The 21,457-nt window shown below is 35.9% G+C and overlaps 1 protein-coding gene across 1 annotated transcript in view; it reads left to right on the forward strand.

The window, feature by feature from the left end:
* Positions 1-849: 849 nt before the first annotated feature.
* Positions 850-21,457, forward strand: part of Tup (LIM1_Isl and LIM2_Isl domain-containing protein tup) — a 67,052-nt gene continuing 46,444 nt past the window's right edge. Inside the window, exon 1 of the mRNA XM_078180846.1 lies at positions 850-1,981. Within this exon, the coding sequence (XP_078036972.1) occupies positions 1,843-1,981 (139 nt within the window). The 5' untranslated portion in view covers positions 850-1,842. The remainder of the gene's footprint in view (positions 1,982-21,457) is intronic.

Consider the following 21,457-nt stretch of genomic DNA (forward strand, 5'->3'; position numbering starts at 1 on the left):
ATCGTACGGACCGGTGGATGGACGAACGGTGATTCCGGGCATCCGGTCTACGGATGAACGCGTAACATCTTTCGGTGGCTGTTCCCATCGGGTATAGGTATCTCGATGTTATACGGGCGCGAGTCAAGGAGTAAGGTGATCGCCTAGCCGAAGGATCGGCTGGCTGGCGTTGGCGTACGCGTCGGAAGGCGGAATAGAGGTAGAGGGAGCGGAATCGGCGGGAGTAAGAGGCGAAATAAAAGAAGAGGAGAGGGTAGGTACGAATCGATTAGGTCTGTCGGCCATTTTGTTGGCGGCTCGAGCCGGCCAAGTGTCCCGCAGCTGCCCCCAGGAGGCGTGGAAGCGACAGAGTCGACTCCGCCGGGAGAACGAATGGTTCGACGTCGGCGTGGAAACGAGCCGCGTATCCTCGGCACCGGATAGGACGGTGTCCGACGGTCGCGTGGTGGTGGTACCCGACCTCGGAGTGGGGTCGAAAAGGTCGACCTAGATGGTGGGGGTACCCGCGGGTGGTTAGGTTGGGTACTATAGGAGCCTGACCGGCAGTCAGTGCCTCCCAGGGCCCCGCGCCGTCAGTTTCGTTGGTGTTGTGTCGTGTAACGTGTCCTCTCTTTCTCTCTTTTTTCTCTCTTTCTTTCTCTCTCCTCCTCGACCACCCTTCTCCTTCTCTCCCTTTCCACCCCTATCCTTCGATCCCTTTCTTTTTGTTGTTGTTTTTCGGCTACCACCACGATCAACGCCGCGCTCCGCTCTCCCCGGGGCCGGGACAGTGATAAGCGAATAATCGTACACGCGCGCGGGCGAGCGAGCGGGCGCCCGACTTTCGACGCTGACTTTCGGTGACGGATGGTGCGTGTCCGGGGTGACGGATCCGCCGATCGAACCGTCACGGTACCCGCCGCTCGATCGGCCCGACGATCGAAGGGATCGAGGCGAGCCGGCGACCCGAGGAGCCGGCTTCTATAGAGGCAGAGAGAGAGAGAGAGAGAGATAGGAACCCCGAGGACCAAAGATCTGCGCAGGGACGTCGCGGAAGAACGGCATCGATTAGGCCGCCGCCGGCAACGCGGGCCACTCTACGGTTCCCCTAGCTCTAAATCCTGGCGAGACGGCTGTCGAGGATACTTGGATTAACGCGAGTGACACCGGGATTCGGCGGTACCGTTCCCGCCCGGCTACCGTCACCAGGGGGACGAAGAAAGGTGCGCGCCGCGCGCGTCCTTGCTCCCGGCGAAGACAAAGTGCGCGAGAACCTCGGCGGGCGACCGCTGCCGGAGGATGGCCGCAAAATGGCGTGGGTTCCGGTGAACCGTCTCACGAAGCGTGGAACTCGCTGATCGCGGCGCGGACGCATGCGTGCCGATACGGGGAGAAACCTGCGATGAACGCGAGCAGATCGAAATTCCCGCGGCCGCCACCGATTTGCGACGAGTCGACGAGACCGAGCGACTCTAACTTCGACGGACACCGTATCCGGTTAAACGCGAACCAGTGAGAACGTGGAGAAGCTGCTGGCGAACATTGGGAGAGAAAATCTGTCGCTAGGTGTTGCGCTGTGCTCCGAATCTGTGCTTAACCCGTTCCGGATGCTACCACGTCGTCGACGAGCCAACTGCCACCACTGAATACTACGAACTGTGATCGTCGTCGTCGTCGCGAGCTTCCCTTTTGTTTTCTCTCTTTTTTTGGTTTTCTGTGAACTCTGTGAAGAAGGGTGCACCGCTGGTCACCATTTTCTCAAGTTACGCGGAAAAAGTCAGTACGGCCGGCGGTCGTACTTGGCGCGAAGGCCTCAAGATTGCTCGAAAATCGTCGAAGGAGGTGCGAAGGGCTGGAAGAGCGATGGAAATCGGTGGCGCGGCGATGCAGAGGATGGGCACTGCCGGGGGGCCCGGGCCCCTCAGCCTTCAGGGCCCTCCAAGGTCAGTGAAAATCTCACCCGTTAACATTCAGGACGAGCCCGGCGACCTCACCTCCAAAAGTACGTATTGCAAAACATTGTTTTTCTAATATCGTCCTACGAGCGCGCCGCGGGATTTAACCCTCGGACGACGGATGGCTCTCGCGGTTCACGCCTAGCGCCGGGCCTCGGCTCGTCGCTCTGGTCTTTTAGGGAATTACTCATCGTTGTTCGTTTCTTTATTTATATGCTTTGAATTTTACAAAGCGAATTTTAATTCGATTTAAAACGGCGAGATTTTTTGAGATTAAATCGTCAACGGAATGCAATGATGGGAGGGTTCTTACCGTGGAGAAATCGGGTGCTACACGGTTTTGTTAATTGTAAAATAATTAAATGTTGCTGCGGACGAATCGTCGTTAATATTTCTTTATAAATTGGCGTTGTTGATTTCTCGAATTTTATTGGGCAGATTTTGCAACGCGTTTTGATAATGCAAGGGTTTTTGAGATAAGATCGTCAGCGGAATGAAATAATCGTTTTTGAGGATTTTTACCGTGGAGAAATCGGGTGCTACACGGTATTGTTAATTGTAAAATAATTAAAAGTTGCTGCGGACGAATTGTCGTTCATTTTTCTTTATAAATTGGCGTTGTCGGTTCCTCGAATTTTATTCGACAGATTTTGCAACGCGTTTTGAAACTTCGAGGGTTTAGCTTCGATGAGATTACGATTGCAATGATCGTCTAAAACAATTTTATTCGCAAAGAAGTCGAGTGTTATGAACCGTCGTCTATTTTTACCAACAAGCCAACCTCATTGTTCTGCAAATTTTATGCAACAAATACAGAAACGCGAGGATCAAGCTCCGTCGAGATAAGGATTATTTAAAAATATTCCTTAACTAATTATGTCGATAAATAAATTAGATGTTACATGGTTTTTATGTATAAATTATTTTATACGCTTCGTAATTTCTTTCAATGAATTATAAACGAAAACTTGCTCCATGAGAACCGTCGCTTGCTTCTCTCAAGAAGTCGACGTTGTTCTTCGAGTTTTATGCAATAACTATAGTAAACGCGTGGTTCAACAATCGGAAAGCGTACGGTCGGAAGGTGTTACCGAGTCACGTTTGACCCAAGCTAAATTAGCGTACCTCCAGGCATTATGAAAGAAAAGGTGAAAGGTTTTTGTTGCCAGAAGTGACCCGGCACCGCTGCCGAACAGCTAAACAGCTAAGCTCCGTCGAGATTAGGATCGTTTAGATGTATTTGTTGGACAATTGTGTCGGCAAATAAATCGGTTATTACATGGTTTTTGTGCACAGGTCTCACCCCGTGTAATTCCTTCGAAAATATTGCAGGGGTATCGAAAGTTGCTTTCTATGAAACGTCGTTCATTATTCTCAACGAGTCAGCGTTGTTGTATATTGATTTTTTACACGGTGTTTGCAACATTTCGTTGCATCGAAATTGAAATCGATCGCGTCGTTTTTGCAGCGTTTAACAATATTAGTTAAACTATTTTGTCCAGTAATAACTCCGACTTTACGAAGTTTTTATATACTGACTTTACTCTGCGTAACTTCTTTCAACAAGCTGTTAAACAATCGAAAGTTGCTTCTTAAAAATCGTCGCTTTCTTGCTTTAACAATTCTATGGTGTTCTTTGACATTTATGCGACAGATATAGAAATTTGAACTTTCAATTTGAACTACATTAACCCTTTTCACTAGAGAAGTGATTCTGAGACACAATAAAAATTGTTTTATCATATTCCAAAATCATTTTTAAATCGTCAATATTATTTACACAATTTAGACAATTTCATATACATAATAGGCACTTTAATGAAATTATAAATAATAAATTAAATCCTATAATATGCAAATACTGTGCCTTAGGAAACCTTTTTTTTTAAATTTAGGATTAAAATAGCCTCCGAGTGCAAAGGGTTAAATCATGAGTTACACTTAATGCCAGAATTCGCAAGATTCCAATTTGCAAATACTGTATATTGTAAATTATATCATTTATAAACTCGTAATATTTAAAGAATATTTAGATAAATAAATCGACAATTCATTGTATATTACCTGTATTTTAACAGTATCTTCCAAACGAGACTATACACAATTTACGGTACATCACTATACTGTATACTTATCTTCAAATATTTTACATTATTACATTATTTACATTACTTACATTGTTATTCTTTAACCATAATTATTTTAACGTAATTACTGTCAATAATAATTCCTATTAATAACTATTGAATTAATAAAAAATAAATCTAGCAGAAAATTCTGTCCATTTACCAAGTGAAAGGCAACAATAAATTGTTAATATATATTATAATATTTATATAATTTCCACTGTTACTTATTCCATCGCGATGGCAATTGTTAAATACCATACAGAAGCAGTAGACAGACTTAATATATTATTATATTATGTTGATTAACTAGCAATAGACATTCTCAGAGATCGATAAATGTTAGACAGACATTATTTATACCGTTTCCTAATTAACCAGGATACTTAGGGTCCGAGTATATTTGGAAGTACTTGTGCATTGAACTGTCTATTTTTAAATGGCACCGCATACGTCAGACGTGGGTTAGGCTCCACCATAAGACACGGCGCAGAAAAAAGGCTGTCAGCGTTACAGCATCACTACTATACTATATATAATGTATACATAAAATATTCAACAATAAAGCTACAGAGCGGATCGAATGATACATTTCAGATCTTCGTCTTTTTATAGGAACATGAAAATTGTTTTCTATGGCGGAGTAACATTGTAAAACATTTATCGATTAGTTGATTCGGAAACTTGAGGCTTTGCTACAGGCTCATCCTCGGTTTCTATAGTTTTCTGAAGACTCTGCGATCGTTCGTTTACGGGTTCTAAAGATTTTATTATGTTGCACCATAAGGCGGCGATTTTAGTACCGATAACCGTATCAGTTATTTCAATCCCCTTGCCATAGCATTTTTAGGTTACAGTTACTGTGATGAGAACGTTTTCGATTGTAGTCATTTTTCAGATGAAAAAGGACCGCGTTTATTGCGTATTCACTGCTGCTCGATTGTTTAAACATTGGTGGAGAGAGAATGGAATCTGATTACGACTTCAACCCTTGTCGTAGTATTTTCTTTGTAGTTACGGTAATTGGAACTTTTTCGCTAGCAATAATATATAAAATGAAAAAAGACTACTTATATTTATTGCATATTTATGTCTACTCGGTCGTTTAAACATTAGTGACAAGAGATTAGAGTTTAATTGCAACTTCAACCCTTGCCACAGCTTTTTCTTTACAATTATAATGATTAGACCCTTTTCGCTAGCAATAATATCTAAAATGAAAAGATACTATTTATATTTATTGTATATTTACATCTACTTGATTGTTTAAACATTGGTAACAAGAGAATAAAATTTAATTTCAACTTAAAGAAACAACGTTCGTGCCTAACAACAGCTTATTACTAAAAAATCTCCACCACGAGACTAACTCGTCAAAGTACGACAATTGTTTAACAATCTTTCTATACGTCCGGAAGTAACCACGATTATAATTGTTATTATAATGATCTACTCCAGCCATAAAAGTGATTTACAGAACCGTATTACCGTTCCCGTTCAAATATACCCTGATCGCCGTCCGCGAAGAAATGCTATAGTACGCGATACAAGCGATCGCTAGAACGTAAATGTTATAGGTTGGTATTAATGAAATTTCCCAATCAAATTTACATAACTTTCATCCGACCTCCGCGTGGCATTGTTTACGATAAAACGCGTTGTTACCGGCTCGACGCTGACGGGGCTGCCACCGAAACATAATACTGCCACCGTGATGTGTGTACACTTTCGTTGCTGTCTTACAATGTCAATAATCCTTCGACGATATTTACTTGTCAACTGGCCAATCCTGCCGATTTCGAAATATCCACCGTGAAATTGTAACACGAATATCGCGGTATAATTTATAACAACGTAGAAATGCAGCGATCATTGTGTTCAGTTTACATCGAAAGCCGGGTTGCTTCGATTAGTCAAGATTCAGATATTTCTTGCAAAATGTTTGATAATTATATATGTGATATCAATCTTCGTCTATTTTTCATTTTTCTAATTTACTTTATTTGTTGTTTTGAATTATAACAATGTAGAAATACGACTATCATTGCGTTTATTTTATATTCAAAGCCGAGTTGCTTCGATTAGTCAAGATTTAGGCATTTCTTGCAAAATATTCAATAATTGTGTACGTAATATCAACCTTCAACTATTTCTCATTTTTCCAATTTAGTTTATTCGTTTTTTACATTTAGAACAATGTCGAAATGCAGCGATCATTGTATTTATTTTACATAGAAAGAAATCGAGTTGCTTTTATTGTTCAAGATTCAGACATTTCTTGCAAAATATTCTATAATCATTTATATAATATCAATCCTCGTCTGTTTTTCATTTTTCTAATATAATTTATTCATTGTCGTCAAATTGACGCAATGATGAAAAGTCATTTTGTGAAAGAACGTATAGTTAATTTTAAGTGGAATAGGTGTCTACTGCATAAACGAAGCATGAAGCGTTAATTTGCCAGAAAGATGACATAACCTAGACACAAGGATACATAATATATAATGAATAATAAAATATAGTAAACAGTAATATATTACAAGTAATAATATGCAATAAATAAAGCTATCTAAGTAATTAACAATGCATCTCGAAAATTCATGAACAAAGAAAATATTGAAAAGCTGCTCGCTCTTCTCAGTTCATAAACAACAAATTAACAAATAAATATACCGTTAAATCTTAGTCATTATCACGACAAGGTGGTCCAGCTTCGTTCATCGCGTTCACCATGTTCGGCATCGTAGTTCTAATTACCGTGACATCGACGTACAGAGTTCGCGTCGTTGTACACGCGATTGTTCGTTTAAAAAATGCTCGCGTCGCCGAGCAGTAATAAATCGATACAATTACAAAGCGCGACTACAGATTTCATAGCGCATTCGCTTGATTTATACCACCGCCTCGGATTAACAAGATCGGTGCTGCGAGATAGCGTAAGGAACACGAACGCGTCTTGACAATAATTAATTGTACACGTGTACAGTAGGCCGGAACAATTACTTGGGTATTTCCATCGGTATCGCGCAATAAATTCCCGATCCAGTGATTTTTATTCCTTAAATATTAATGTTACGACTCTCCTCGATGCATTCCGAAACTTTCTGTCTTCTATCTCGGCTGTCTTCCGCTCTATCTCGACTGGATCGTAAGCAAATATTTCGACGCGTTTCAATTATTTTTTCCGCGCAACCGCGCTCGGAATATTTATTTTATTTCTCTTCGCTTCGAAAGATACGAAGCTTCGATTGCCTGTACTCTTGACGAACGTTTAAACTCTCGCGTGGTGTTTAATTGTTTTTATAACTCCTCGAGGCACGTGATTTCAACCCTTTGTATTACGATTTCTTTCGTCCTGCGTTGATTACCGCTTATTTGTTCTTAATATTGTCTCTTATAGGACAAAGTCATTTTTCTCTCTTCCATTGCCTTTATTTATTTATTTACACTTTTATAACAGGAGAATACAATTTTATTCTTATTTAGAAGAAATTGATTATATCAAAGGGTTGAATTATTTTTTGCAGTAGCTTTGCTTTGTATTTATTAATAGAAAGGATAGAAGAAAAGGTGGAAGACAAATTTCGGTAATCTGACATAAAATATTATATATAAAACAATATATTATCAATAAAATAATATATAATATATAAAACAACATAATCGCTCGCAATAAATTAAAATAAAATAAATAACACGTCAATCTTGATAACAGCAAAATTGATTTCTATAAACTTTTGTCCACTCATCTGTTAACTTGTCGTTGAAATGAAAAACATTAAATAACTAAAAAGGCGAGCAAAATGTGCGACAGTTTTGAGCCAAAGTGTTAACATCGCGGAGTCCATTCGACGAACAATCGGCGCGCCGTTGTCAAATTATCTGTCCGCTTCGAGCACCGTGGATTGTTTAAACAGGGACCGCCGCAGCAAAGACACAATGAAAGGGTTTCGTTGCTGCATTAAGAACGTGCATAAATATAGAGGAAGACGCGCGTTCGCGCTTATTGTTTCATCGGCGGTCAGAGTGCAACGCGCGCTGCGAGAGCCGTCGGTCGCGGAATTCGCGACGCCAATGCGCCAAACGTTGCTCTCTGTTCGAGCGAGATCAATTATTTATATTTCGTCGGCGTTGCTCTACACGGAGCACGTGAACATTTCCGGCGGGGAAATATTATAAAAATAAATAACAAAAGTGATTGGTACAATTGCAAATCCCCGAAGTAATATAAAATCGTTATTATTGTTTTAACTTCTTAAAACGGTCCACAAATGATCAGAGTTTTCTTCCACTTCGTGTCCTTAGGAATAAAAGCGAACGTTATTTGTCTTGCATAAATATCCGTATATGCGAACGCTATTTATTTTACATAAACATCCACGATCCGTCGATGGTGAAATGCGATTCCCTCTGATACGGATCTCTGATTCACGCGACGGTTTGCCAATTCTCCTCGCAATTATCAACCGGAAGAGCACGTTATCGCCGACAGACGGGGAAAACGCGTGGAAAATATTTTCGAGAAAATTGCGACGAGATGCGTGAGAAAGAGATAGATAGAGAGAAAGAGAGAGAGAGAGAGAGAGGGAGTAATCGCCGGTGATCGACGCGTGCATGACTTATCGATGCTGATCGGATGATGTCGCGGCGGATTTCCCACGCGTTTTAAATATTTCGACGAGAACGCAAGCCGTTGATCGTCCGACTCTAGTCATCGGTCGTCACGTGGCCGTGTGTAAAATACTGCATAAATTCCGCCGCGAATTGCTTCTGCCGCCGGTTTCCGCGATCTTCCGTGGTTAGATGGAGCGCCGGTAGCATTGTTGACGGGACAATTTATTGCGGATGTTTGGAAAGTTCGGACGAAAAATCGCGACGCTATTATCGTGGCTGGAGATACCCCTTTCACTATTCTATACTTGTCTGAGGTCGTCATTGTTTACTAGTTTTATTCGTTTTAGTAATAACTTCTTTATCTTAGTGTCTTTATTGTTTGTACGATTTTTTATTTTAAAGAATTTTGTGAGGAAAATACTAATAATAGAAATTTTAGTTGAAATAATAATGACAATAGTGATAAAAATAACAATAACAATATAAAATAAGTATTTATAACAATATAAAGTATAATATAGCATATAATAATATAGTAGAGTGTACCATAATATAATATAATAGCATAGTATAATATAGTATAGTATAGCTTAATAAAATATTAGAATATACTATAATATACTATAATATAATATAATAGTAATATAACAGTAATAATGCATTAGTAACATAATACTAAATAACAAGTGATACGTATCACAAAATATAAATAACATAACCCACAAAGAGCAAATAACTAACAAACACGATTTTATTTCTTGATCTTGTAGTTCGCGCCTTCAACATTGTTTCTTTTTACGGTGTTTTCTCTTTGTTCTTTCGAAAACATTTCTTCGATTTACGAAAATAAATCGACGTTCCAAGAAGCACAAGTTTTCGATAGCCTTAACCAGATGACAGGAGACGTCAACAGCTTCCGGTTGAAGTACTTGATCGGCCTTTTTTAACCGTCATCTGTCTCTTGTGTCATCTTGACGTTTTCATCCGAAACCTCGCCTCGTTCGCGTCACACTGTCAACGCAAAGACAAAGCAGACCGAACCGCGCGTCGTCTTTTTTCCTAAATCGTACATTGCTAATTCAAAATTCGATGGGAATAGCCATTGCTACAATAAATTAAAGTTACCGCCATCGGTCATTAAATGACCAATTCCCGATTTTTCTGTTCTATAATATAATACGACAAAATATAATGTTATATAATATAATATAATATAGCATAGTTTAATATAGTATAGTATAGCATAATGTAATATAATATGGTAGAGTATATACTGTAGTATAGTACAATATAGTAGAATATATTATAATACAATATATTATAGTAGAGAATACTGTGATATAATGTACTATAGTAGAGTATACTGTAATATAACATAATATAGTAGAATCTACTATAATATAATATAATATAGTAGAATATACTGAAAAATAATATAATATAGTAAAAAATATTGTAATACAGAATAATATAGCCGAATGTGCTATAATGTAATATAATATATCATAGTGGAATATACTATAATACAATATAATATAAAGAACCATACTATAATACAATATAATATAATAGACCATACTGTAATACACTACAATGTAGTCTACTATACTACAACAAATGACAGATAAATCGCACAGAATAAATGCAGTCTCGTTACTTTTAATAACTCGACTTGCCAGTTAATTCTTTATTAACTCTTTCGTTCAAATTTCCTTTTCCTTCTAAATACCGCCTAACAAGGTTTCAGAAAATGAGACATGTTATTGAAAAATTCATTTCACTAGCTAAAAATGATCTGAGAGCACCGTCTAATTACAGTGCAAATGTTACTAATTTATATTCGGTGGTTCAACCTTCTGCACTCGAAATCCTGTTCAACTATAAATCTAAAACAATCTCTCTGCACTACCATTTTGCATAACAAAGTGCCCTTTATGCATATGAAATCGATTCTTGTGGTTCGATAACAATAACTAATGCGTTCGACAATTATTTAAATCTATACTTTGTGTCTATAAAAATTATCTTTGAACCTGATGCAACAATTTTAGTGATGCTTCAAAGCTCCGGTGCAGATGATTAACCCTTTAACCACTAAAATAATTGCATCAAGTTCACAGATATCTTTTTAAATTCTTCTATCACGTCTCAAGATAATTTTTATACCGCCAAAGTTTATATTTAAAAAATTATTAAACAGTGAAACTGTTGATACGAGCCACAAGAATCACTTTCGTATGCATAAAAGTGCACTTTGTTCGATAAACTGGAAATACTACTTGCCAGGACAATTATTTCAGATTTATAGTTAAAATGGCTTCGAGTATAGAATGTTAATAAATAATAAATGCCGTGGAATAGATACTGCGCGACCCTTGTCTTCGATAAAAGCGAATTAAACGCAACAAATTTGCAACAACCACCGAAGGTGTCCATTGACGGCGGACATTTGTATTTACATGCATTCGGGAGTCAGATAATTCGCCATATCTCTCTCTCTCTCTATCTCTCTTTCTCTCTCTTGGTTCTCGTTGCCATAGAATATTCAGTAGCGTAGAATGCGAGTGAACGATAACTTTCTATCGTCGAGCGTTACACGGCGTTACGACGACTAGTTTAACACGTATTTTCCGTGTTCCGCGAGCGATCAAGGATCCCGTAAGTCGATCATGATTACGCCGGCGCAACGCTAATATCCGCGCGTTTATCTCGCGTAATTATTTCACGTCGCTGCGTCGCTTATGAATAAATCAACGCGTCGCCAGAGCGAATCCGACGTTAACGCGTACGCGGCGCCTCGCCCGGCCGAAAATCGACGGAGGATCGCGAACAAGCTGCTCCTTTCCTTCGAATAAATTACAAATACTTTCGACAGGGGTATTGTTTTTAAATGGAATCACTATCGATAGGCGTTGTATCTAACATTAGACATTTACGGCAGCGTTGCGTTTATTCGATTATGTTGTGATCGGTTACATAATTCGAACAGCTCGGTTAATTCAGTCGATAAATAATTTAGTTGCGTGCGTAATTCGGGCATTATGTAATTAAAATATAGCGTAATTAAAATATAGCGTAATTGAAATTTAGCGTAATTGAAATTTAGCGTAATTGAAATTTAGCGTAATTAAAATATAGCGTAATTGAAATTTAGCGTAATTAAAATATAGCGTAATTGAAATTTAGCGTAATTAAAATATAGCGTAATTGAAAGAGTATGGAATTAAATCGTAACTGGATTGATGTACGATGTAATTGAAGTTTTGGTGTAACTCGATGGCAATTTCATTTGAATACAGTATAATGAAAATAAAATGAAAATGAAAAATAAAATTCAATTAAATACGATTGAAGTGTAGCATAATTGAAGTACAATGTGATTTAAATTTAGAAGTATAATGTGATTGGAACACAGTATAATTGAAGTACAATGTGATTGGAATACAATATAATTGATGTACATTCTAATTAAAATACAATGTGATTGGAACACAATATAATTGAAATGCAATGTGATTGGAATTAAATATAATTGAAATGCAATGTAAATGCTATAAAATATAATTGAAGTACATCGTGATTGATACACAACATGATTGAAATACAACAAAAATTAAAATATAACATAATTGAAATAAATAGTATCTTTAAATCCAGCGATAAAAAAGTTTACGAATTTGTTTAGTAATTTCAATGATAAGTAACATTTGTTCCAAGAACCATATTCATGTAACAATCTCTTCATAAAAATATCTTTACAATCTAATCAATTATCAATCGTCAATTATTAGTTGGTAATTACCAATTATCAATTGCCAATTATTAATTCTCAGTTATCAATTGCCAATTATTAATTCTCAATTGTATGATTGCCAATTATTAACTGTCAGTTATTAATTCTCAATTGTCAATTATTAATTTCCAATTATTAAGTGTCAATTATGAATTCTCAATTGTGAATTATCAATTATTAATTATCAATTGCCAATTATCAGCTGTCAATTATCAATTAACAATTTTCAATCATCGCTTCTCAATGATCAATTTGCAATCATCACCTCTCAATTATCAATTCTCAATTGTCACTAATGTTAATACATCTGCATCTCAACAAGACCGAACCATCGCCAATTATGTCAAACGCAGATCCAATCGCGGCGATCGTGCGAGCCCAGATTCATGCCGCGAGACCCGTCGACAATTTAACAACAATCGAACCCGCAATCGGTTCGATCGCGAAATTTATTACAACGGTTTATCGGAATGTTTATTTGCAACGGTTGATTCATCGTTCGATCAATTCACCGACAATGCGTTGATAGTATCCTCAATAAAATTATAGCCGACGTTGAACGGAATCTTGTAAAGTGTTCGGAACAGGTGTCCGAACAACATCTATGCACGTTTCGCCGTCGCTTAATAAGCAATTGGCGAGCTGTATCGATAATATCTCGTGTAATAGCGATACAAGCCGCGATAATACAGTGCCGCATGTCTTCTCGCATTGTCGACAGCGTCTTGCCTGTGTGTCTAGTTTCACCATAATTCCCATGGTGAACGGTGACGTTTCGCCCGTGCAATTCCTTTTCTGAAAATTCAGCCATTCGTTCGACGCATTTCTCGATTATATATTCGTATTTTCACGAATCCTTGTCTGGCTATAGTGCACAAAAGTGCTCGATTGCGATTAACCCCTTACCGTACTTTGACGAGACCGACACGCGATGGAAATTGATATTGATAAATTATTAAGTACGAATGTTATTCTGTTCTTTAAAGTAGGAATAAAATTCTAATCCCTTTTTATGTTAATAAAATTTAAATGTTAATTTAAGCATTTAAGTATATTCAGGCATGAAATAAACATTAATGTTCTGTCTCTTTGAAGAAATTATACGAATTGAAAAATTCCTAATCGCAGTGACTGTGAAGAAAATGGTACGTCAAGGGGTTAATAATGTTTTATTACGATGGTATTAATAATAAGCAAAAGGATTAATTCTCAGTGGAAAAATTCTGCAACATTAAACCACGCTGCCAAGCTGAGAAATTTCTAGTAAATAATATTAATTCGTTTTTAAGTAAAAATAAATTAAAAAGGACGATGCTGGTAGAAGGGGTTAAGGAATTGTTGTTGAATAATAAATAAATTGAATGGAATCTACGATGCTAGGGGAAGAGGTTAAGGAATCCTTAGTGAGTAAAGATAAATGAAAGTGAAAATGGTTGAGAAATAACGTTCTTAAGTTCAGGAATCCATGTTGAATACAAAATGAATTCAATTAAAACGACAATGCTGGAACAAGGGTTTTAAAAAAATGTATTAAATAAAAATTAAATAAAGGCGATAATACTAGATTGAGTAATTAAAATGCCATGTTAAATAAGAAATAAACTCAATACAAGCGACTATGCTAGAACATGAGGATAAAAAAACCAATGTTGAATAACAAATAAATTAAATAAAGGCGACTATGCTAGAACAAGAAATTAAAAGACCATGTTAAACGAGAAATAAATTAAATAAAAGCGATAATGCAAGAACGAAGAGTTGAGGAGTCTGTATTAAATAAAAAATAAATGAAATAAAAACGACGCTACGTTAAATAAAAAATAAGTTGAATAAATGCGACAAAGGGTTAAAAACGTTAAATAAATAAAAGCGACAATACAAGAGGTTAAGAGATCCGTATTAATTAAAGAATAAATAAAAGCTACGACAACGAGGTTAAAAAGTCCATGTGATATAAAAAAAAAGAAAATAGCAAAATTCTTTATAAAACAATCGTGTTCACGGTTCTCGGCCGAATATCTTCTGGCAGAGGCAGAGCAGACCAGTCTGCTCCAGCATTTCGAAAACCGTGGGGCTATCGGAATCGGGCGAGAGAGATGTCGAGCCGAGTTTCGCGTGAGTTTATTTTTGATTGCACTCAAGGACCGATTCGGCGGTCGGCTATTCGCCGGTTAAGTAGAAACAAATGAAGCGAATTCGAAGAATTCGAACTAAGACGCGGTCTACGCTGGCCTGCTCTAAATAGTTTTTCGAAATCAAACGGGCCCGACGATCGACCTTACCTCGTTTTCTTCTCCTCTGTCTCGCTCGATTTAAAGCCGGCCAATGGAAACAATGCCGGGCCGCGCTCGGTGTACAGGATTATTCAACGCTGTTTCCTGTTTCCTGATCGCGCCTGCCGCTTTTTTCCCGTAAATCGCCGTTCGAAAACCAACAATCGTCTATTGACGTGTCCCGTGCGAAATATATATTTGCCGGATAATCGAACGCTGTGCGGACGCACAATAGAAGTCCTGAGAACTGTTTGCTGGTTGCTTGAACATTGTTCTCTCGAAGCGTGTTTAGAAACTGCGTAATATTTGTGACAATAATTGGACCGAATCGGTTGAATTTAGGGTAAATTGAATGGAAAGTAAGATGAACTAAACGTAAACTATGTTAAAAATTGTATAATAATAAGTACTATAGTATCAATAATATAGTAGAATATATTATAATGCAATACAATACAGTAGAGTATACTGTAATATAATATAATATAGTAGAATATATTATAATACCATAAAGTATAGTAGCGTATACTGTAATATAATATAATATAGTAGAATATATCATAATACAATATAATGTAGTAGAGTATACTGTAATATAATATAATATAGTAAGAATATATTATAATACAATATAATAAAGCAGAGTATACTGTAATATAATATAATATGCTAGAATATATTATAATACCATATAGTATAGTAGCATGTACTGTAATATAATATAATATAGTAGAATATATTATAATACAATATAATGTAGTAGAGTATACTGTAATATAATACAATATAGTAGAATATACTGTAATATAATATAAAAGACTAGAATATACTATAATATAATATAATATAGTTAAATATGCTATAATTCAATAGAATACAAATGAATAATACTAGCCTAAAAATAAGCTAAGTTCAAAATGAGCTAAATTAAAAATAAGCTAAGAATACGATGAATTTTACAATCAATTTTCGTTGTTTGGCTATCGGTGATTATTTGCAAAACGACAAATTTTCGCCAAATGGTCGAACATGTGTTAAAATAATTGCATACGGCAGCAAACTTGACCGTGGCGCATGAAAATTCGATTTTTGACCAGGTATATCTCGTCGTGCAACAAGTTTCCATATAAAAATATCTAATTATAGTCCCTACAACTTGCTAAAAAATCGAAACGGACCGAAGCAACTGGTTGCATCTTCGCAAGCGCAGGATATAAATACCTCGACAACTGTAAATTCAGCGTGCATCTGCGCCGAAGCCAATTCAACGCGATCCGGATCTCGCGTGATTAGGTTTGCAATCTTCCGGGTGTTTCGCCGGAATGAACTATAGTAAAAAAGAAAATCGTGGGACACCATAAGCGAGAGAATCGATGGTGTTCCTCTTAATATTGAAAAATTATTTCTTTTCTCGTCGACGAGTTTGGCAGAAAACATTAATCGTTAAGCCTTTTAATTGCACGAACATTGCATAAACGACATTTATTGCAAAAACAAGAACAGAAAGTAATTAACGTAAGAAGGGAATAATATTTAACTGTTTTTAATTTTTAATTTTTAATTTTTCGTTGTCGACTTGAAATTCGGCAAAATCCTCTTGAAATTCACTTCCAGTAGCAAATAAAAACATTAATAATTTGATCAGCTTAACCAATAATAGTCAATTTAGTTAATAGTGAAGCAAAGTTTGGAATGGAAATAAAATATAAGAGCTAGGAGGAGTCTATGGGGGTTGAGACAGCGACGAGAGTCAGGTTATGTCAGGAGGCGTCGTTTGTTTCCAATCGGCCAGTCTCGAGTACCTCGTTTTTTGGAAATTGGGGACTAATAGGAAGAAATCATTTCTCTGACAATAAGAGGAACGCATTTATACTACTTCTATGGGGGTGTTAACGTGGCTGGATTGCTAGAAATTGATCCTACAATTTTCTTTATGCCGTTTTTTATTCAGTAGACAGTATGGAGGAATTAAATATTTCATGTGAGGAGAATCACGTGTCAGGACAGAATAGAGATTACTATATTTTGTAAAATCGTGGATTATAATTTTATTACAGAAAAAATATTTACATCAGATTAAAATAATATTTACATTAGATATTAGATTTATATTAGATAAAGTTTTATTATAGATAACATTATAAAGCGTTGATGATAAATTAGATGGACGGCAGATGATTATGCGAATAGGAGCTGTTCGAAGCTCATTTGCAGAAGCCGGTAGTAAACGACGATTATTTGCTTTATTAGAGGTATTAATAAATTGAGTACAAAATGCAAATTTGATTATTCACTTACAGCGGAGTCGTGTTTCGCGTGATTATTTACGTATGTATATCAGTTTTAAAAATCATAGTCATCGCTTCGTCAATTCAAATATTTGTTAGTCATAAGTGTTGTTCTCAATGTACGCAGTATAGTATTTCGAACAGTTTTCTCGTGCCATGAATGCGTGGAATTTGGTTGATAACATTTTCAAAAGGTTCGCCATTGATGGGTCTTAGCTGTGTGCAACAGTTTTTCACTGTTTAATAAATAATGATCACGGTTTTGTCTTTTTAAATGTACGATAATTTCTGGACTTACGGAAAAGATTACGAACAACATTTAGCGTTCTTAAAAATGGATAGCTACGTTTATTTTTGAGAAATAATTGCTATAATAGTATTTATTATAAATAGTATTTAATATAAATAATATTTAATATGAAATACTAATTAATATAAATTAATCTGCTTAAGACATTGCGATTACAACTTGACATTTTCTTACATAATAACAACTAAATTTTAATCTTCATTGAAAAATTGGAGACGAAATTTTGTCTTAAAAATAACTAATAGTACAAATAACTAACTTATCGTTTAGAAAACAATTACCTAACTTAGCCATTTTAAAAAGTAAAAATAACTAAAATCTAGTTCTTAAAAACGGCAACTATTCAATTCGTTTAAAAAATAATATCTAACACTTAGTCTTCTTTAAAATAATTTCAGAAATATTTCCTTTTATCTCGAACAATTTTCTCCCACCTTTTTCATGACATTTGTCTCGGAGAAAACGATACTGGTTTCGAGGGAATAAAGTCAAAGTACATGTGCAATTATTTCTACCGAGTTCTCGGGTAATTGTGCGGCTTGGGTATAGTAAGGGAACGAGAACAGAGTGGGAGTGGTGGTCGAATAAATTTGATCGGGCGCTATAAGAATGTTTGAAAAATGTTCGATTTCGTATACGCACAGTAGCGGCGGCCGTAAAGAATGTTTTCCTCGATTGCAACCAGACAAAATGCAGCTTGCATTGGTTTTAATTAACGGCTTATACATTTGCATGATTAGACCTTGAAAGTTGCGCGGTATCGGCATTCCGTGCACCGAAAACATCCACGACATTAATGGTGGAATCCCTCTCCCTTACTCTCTCTCTCTCTCCCCCTCTCTTTGTTTCTCTCTCTTTCTTTTTCCTTCTCTACCTCTCTCTTTATTTTTCTCTCCCTTTCCTTCTTTTTACTTCTCTCTCTTTCCTTTTTTTCCTTCTCCCTCCCTCTCCCTCTCTCTCTCTCTCTTTCTCTCTCTCTCTCTTTGTTTCTCTTTATTTATCTCTCTCATTCCTTCTCTTTTATTCTCTATCTCTTCTTCCTAGCTTTCTTTGCTTATTTCTCTGATTCTCTCTTCTCTCTCTCTCTCTCTCTCTCTCTCTCTCTCTCTGGCATTCACCAACACACATAATTTCGTCTCACATTGGTTTTAAATATTTAAATATTTAAATACCTGCCCCGCGTGTGCCGAGCACCATATCATCTTCGATTCTCCAATAAAGCTTCTTCTATAAAACAATGAAAATGTATTTTCCATAGCAACATTCCTTAAAAATGGCTACTAATTTTCGCTGTACCTTACAGAGTCGTCTGCATATGTTTTTTCCAAGTATTTACCCAAATCTTACTTTCTCTTGTTAAATACACGAACTCCGAATATATTTAATTTATGAGTCATAAACAAACCGCTGATCTTGATCCATTTGTGCAAGTATATTCTCTCGCAACGTGTATTATATTGTGCAAGTATGAAAACTTGCAATATGGGTATACATATATTGCGTATAAAACCTTGCAATATGGATATTTATTGTCCAAGTATAAAACCTTGCAATATGCATGTATATTGTGCAAATATATACTCTTGCAATACATATATATACGTATATATTACATACGTATATATTGTGCAGGTATACACATTGACAATAAGTATTCGTCGTAAAAATATATACACTTGCAATATGTATAGTGAACTTGCATATACACAAGCGATACACTTTGTATAATAATTGAAACAAATGTCAGTTTGAACAGTAAACGACGTTTTACCTTATCCATTTGTTTTCACATCGATCCTACCGTCCGCGTTCAATAATTCATGGTTCACCGTTCATAATTCCAAAAAGAACAGAGAACTAGATATAGAACATTGTGTATCGATAAAAATATCACACTGATTAACGCTTCCAGAAATATTTCTTGACATTATCTCGCCTCTCGAATTGTTTCGCTCGTAAGAAATAACCGACTGCATAATTCGCTACGTTCATGTTGAAATAATTTAAGACACCGGCATGTCAACTGTTTATACGGTAGATTGTTACTAATGCTTGATACCGATGCTTGATACCAATGATTTATTCAACCTTTGCTATCGCATGTCTACTCTCAGCCATCGCAAAGCTATTTGTTTATTTAATTTTTATTTCTTTTATATTTATAATTAAAATATGTTATTACGTTGTTACATATCTCTAAACTATAAACAGGAAATTTCATATATTACGTATCATTGTTCGTTCAACGAGAATTAATTCCAATGAAATTCAAACTAAACCCCCATAATATTAAAAATCTTGAGAATTTAAAAATTAAAAATTTAAAGATCTTAAACGTTTTTGAATCTTTTCAATGAAAGGTTAAATTTTATTCCGAAATATCAAAAACGTTGAACATTGTTAAATCCACTATAAAATGTTGCAGTTCACAAGCACAATGGCTGAATATTATGGCATAGAGGTTAGGTGCAATGAAATTTGAAAAATTCGATAGTATATAAACGATGCGACAATGTCAATGTGTAATAAAAATAGAGGCACGTGTAGTAACGATATAATGCAACAGCATTATTGTTGTAACGATAAAAATAGCTCGCGATGTATAGACGTGGTCACTGTTTGCATTTGTTTGTTCTTCCACGATACTTCGCATCCCTAATTAACAATCTTACTACCTCATTAACAATCACACGAAGGCTCCATTTCCCGTTTCAATAAATAACGTACGTGTTTTCTTCCATATTCAGCTAGTTTCTGCGAAATGGAACAAAATTGTTTAATAAATATTGCTTATTAAATACTGTCAAACAAATTATCTGAATGCTCGCATTAAACATTCGCAATTCTTCTGAATTATACCACAATATGCAAATATTTACGCGTAAAAATTGCTCAACACGGAGAACAACGCTCAATCTGTTCATAATAAATGCAATAACAAATATTTATCCAATAAACAGTTGTATAGTCGACATAACAAATAATTATTTATTCGATGAAACAGGTAATTGAAACGAACATTGTCATAGTAATGCCAGACTTTAAAAATACTTTATGCGAGTGTTAAATATAGGTTAGTTGAAAAATTACAAAATCAGATGCTAAAGTAATAACATTGAACATTTTCTATGAAAAAGCTTCGAGCTTGGCCAACGAATTATTGACTTACAAATTAACGTTAAGTGTCTTTGCAATAAGTAGCTCAAGAAAATCGTAACGACGAGATTAAATTCATTTGCTTGAGCATTTTAACAAAAAATGAAGGACATAGAATCGCTAGTCGCTTCGAATATGATTAAAGATTGTTGTAGATCTAAACATTCTGCATCTGACTTCGCTGTGCTACAATTTAATACAGACTTTTCAATGCGAAGACATTGGTGAATTTTTAATCTCGAAATTAATCCATGCAGTTCTATTAATTGAATAGAATGCAATTTTATTAATTCAATATTATATAAAATATAATATTATATTAATTCAACTTTACTGTTTACTACACATTTATCATAGTTATCATAGTTAACACAAGTGCAATACGTAGTCGATTTCTATTATTATATTATTTATTATTTTACTTATTATATAGTTATTTATTACATATTTATATTTCATATATTATATATTTTATACATGCATATATTTTAGCAAATATACATGCTATATTCGTGCATCTAATAACTACTATATAAATATAATAATCGAAATAAATAATATATATATATTTTTCATTATTACATTATTATTACTGCATTATTTATAATCACCTTATAATTATTCAATTATTATATTTCGTCCAGATATTATAATCGTAATTTCAGAGTTGCATTTCGATCCACGTGTTCTCGCTATTATTGTTCGGGATCTTATTGTTGGTCCGCCGAGATCAATTCTCTCGATAAAGGCAGTCTGCCAAAATATATTTTCAACTTGCATCGATAGATCAGACCGAGCCACGACCACAGCCATACTTGTTTATTTCCCTTTATCACCCCGATGGGGACATTCTACTTTGTCAACAAAGTAACAACAATGTCGAACAAGTGCCGTAAACTAGTTTGACGTTCTACGGTGCTTCCAAGAAATTCAAGATTCTTCTCGTGTTATCTGCCAAGT

This window comes from Augochlora pura, chromosome 5, assembly GCF_028453695.1.
Source record: "Augochlora pura isolate Apur16 chromosome 5, APUR_v2.2.1, whole genome shotgun sequence".
Classification (NCBI taxonomy): Eukaryota; Metazoa; Arthropoda; class Insecta; order Hymenoptera; family Halictidae; genus Augochlora; species Augochlora pura.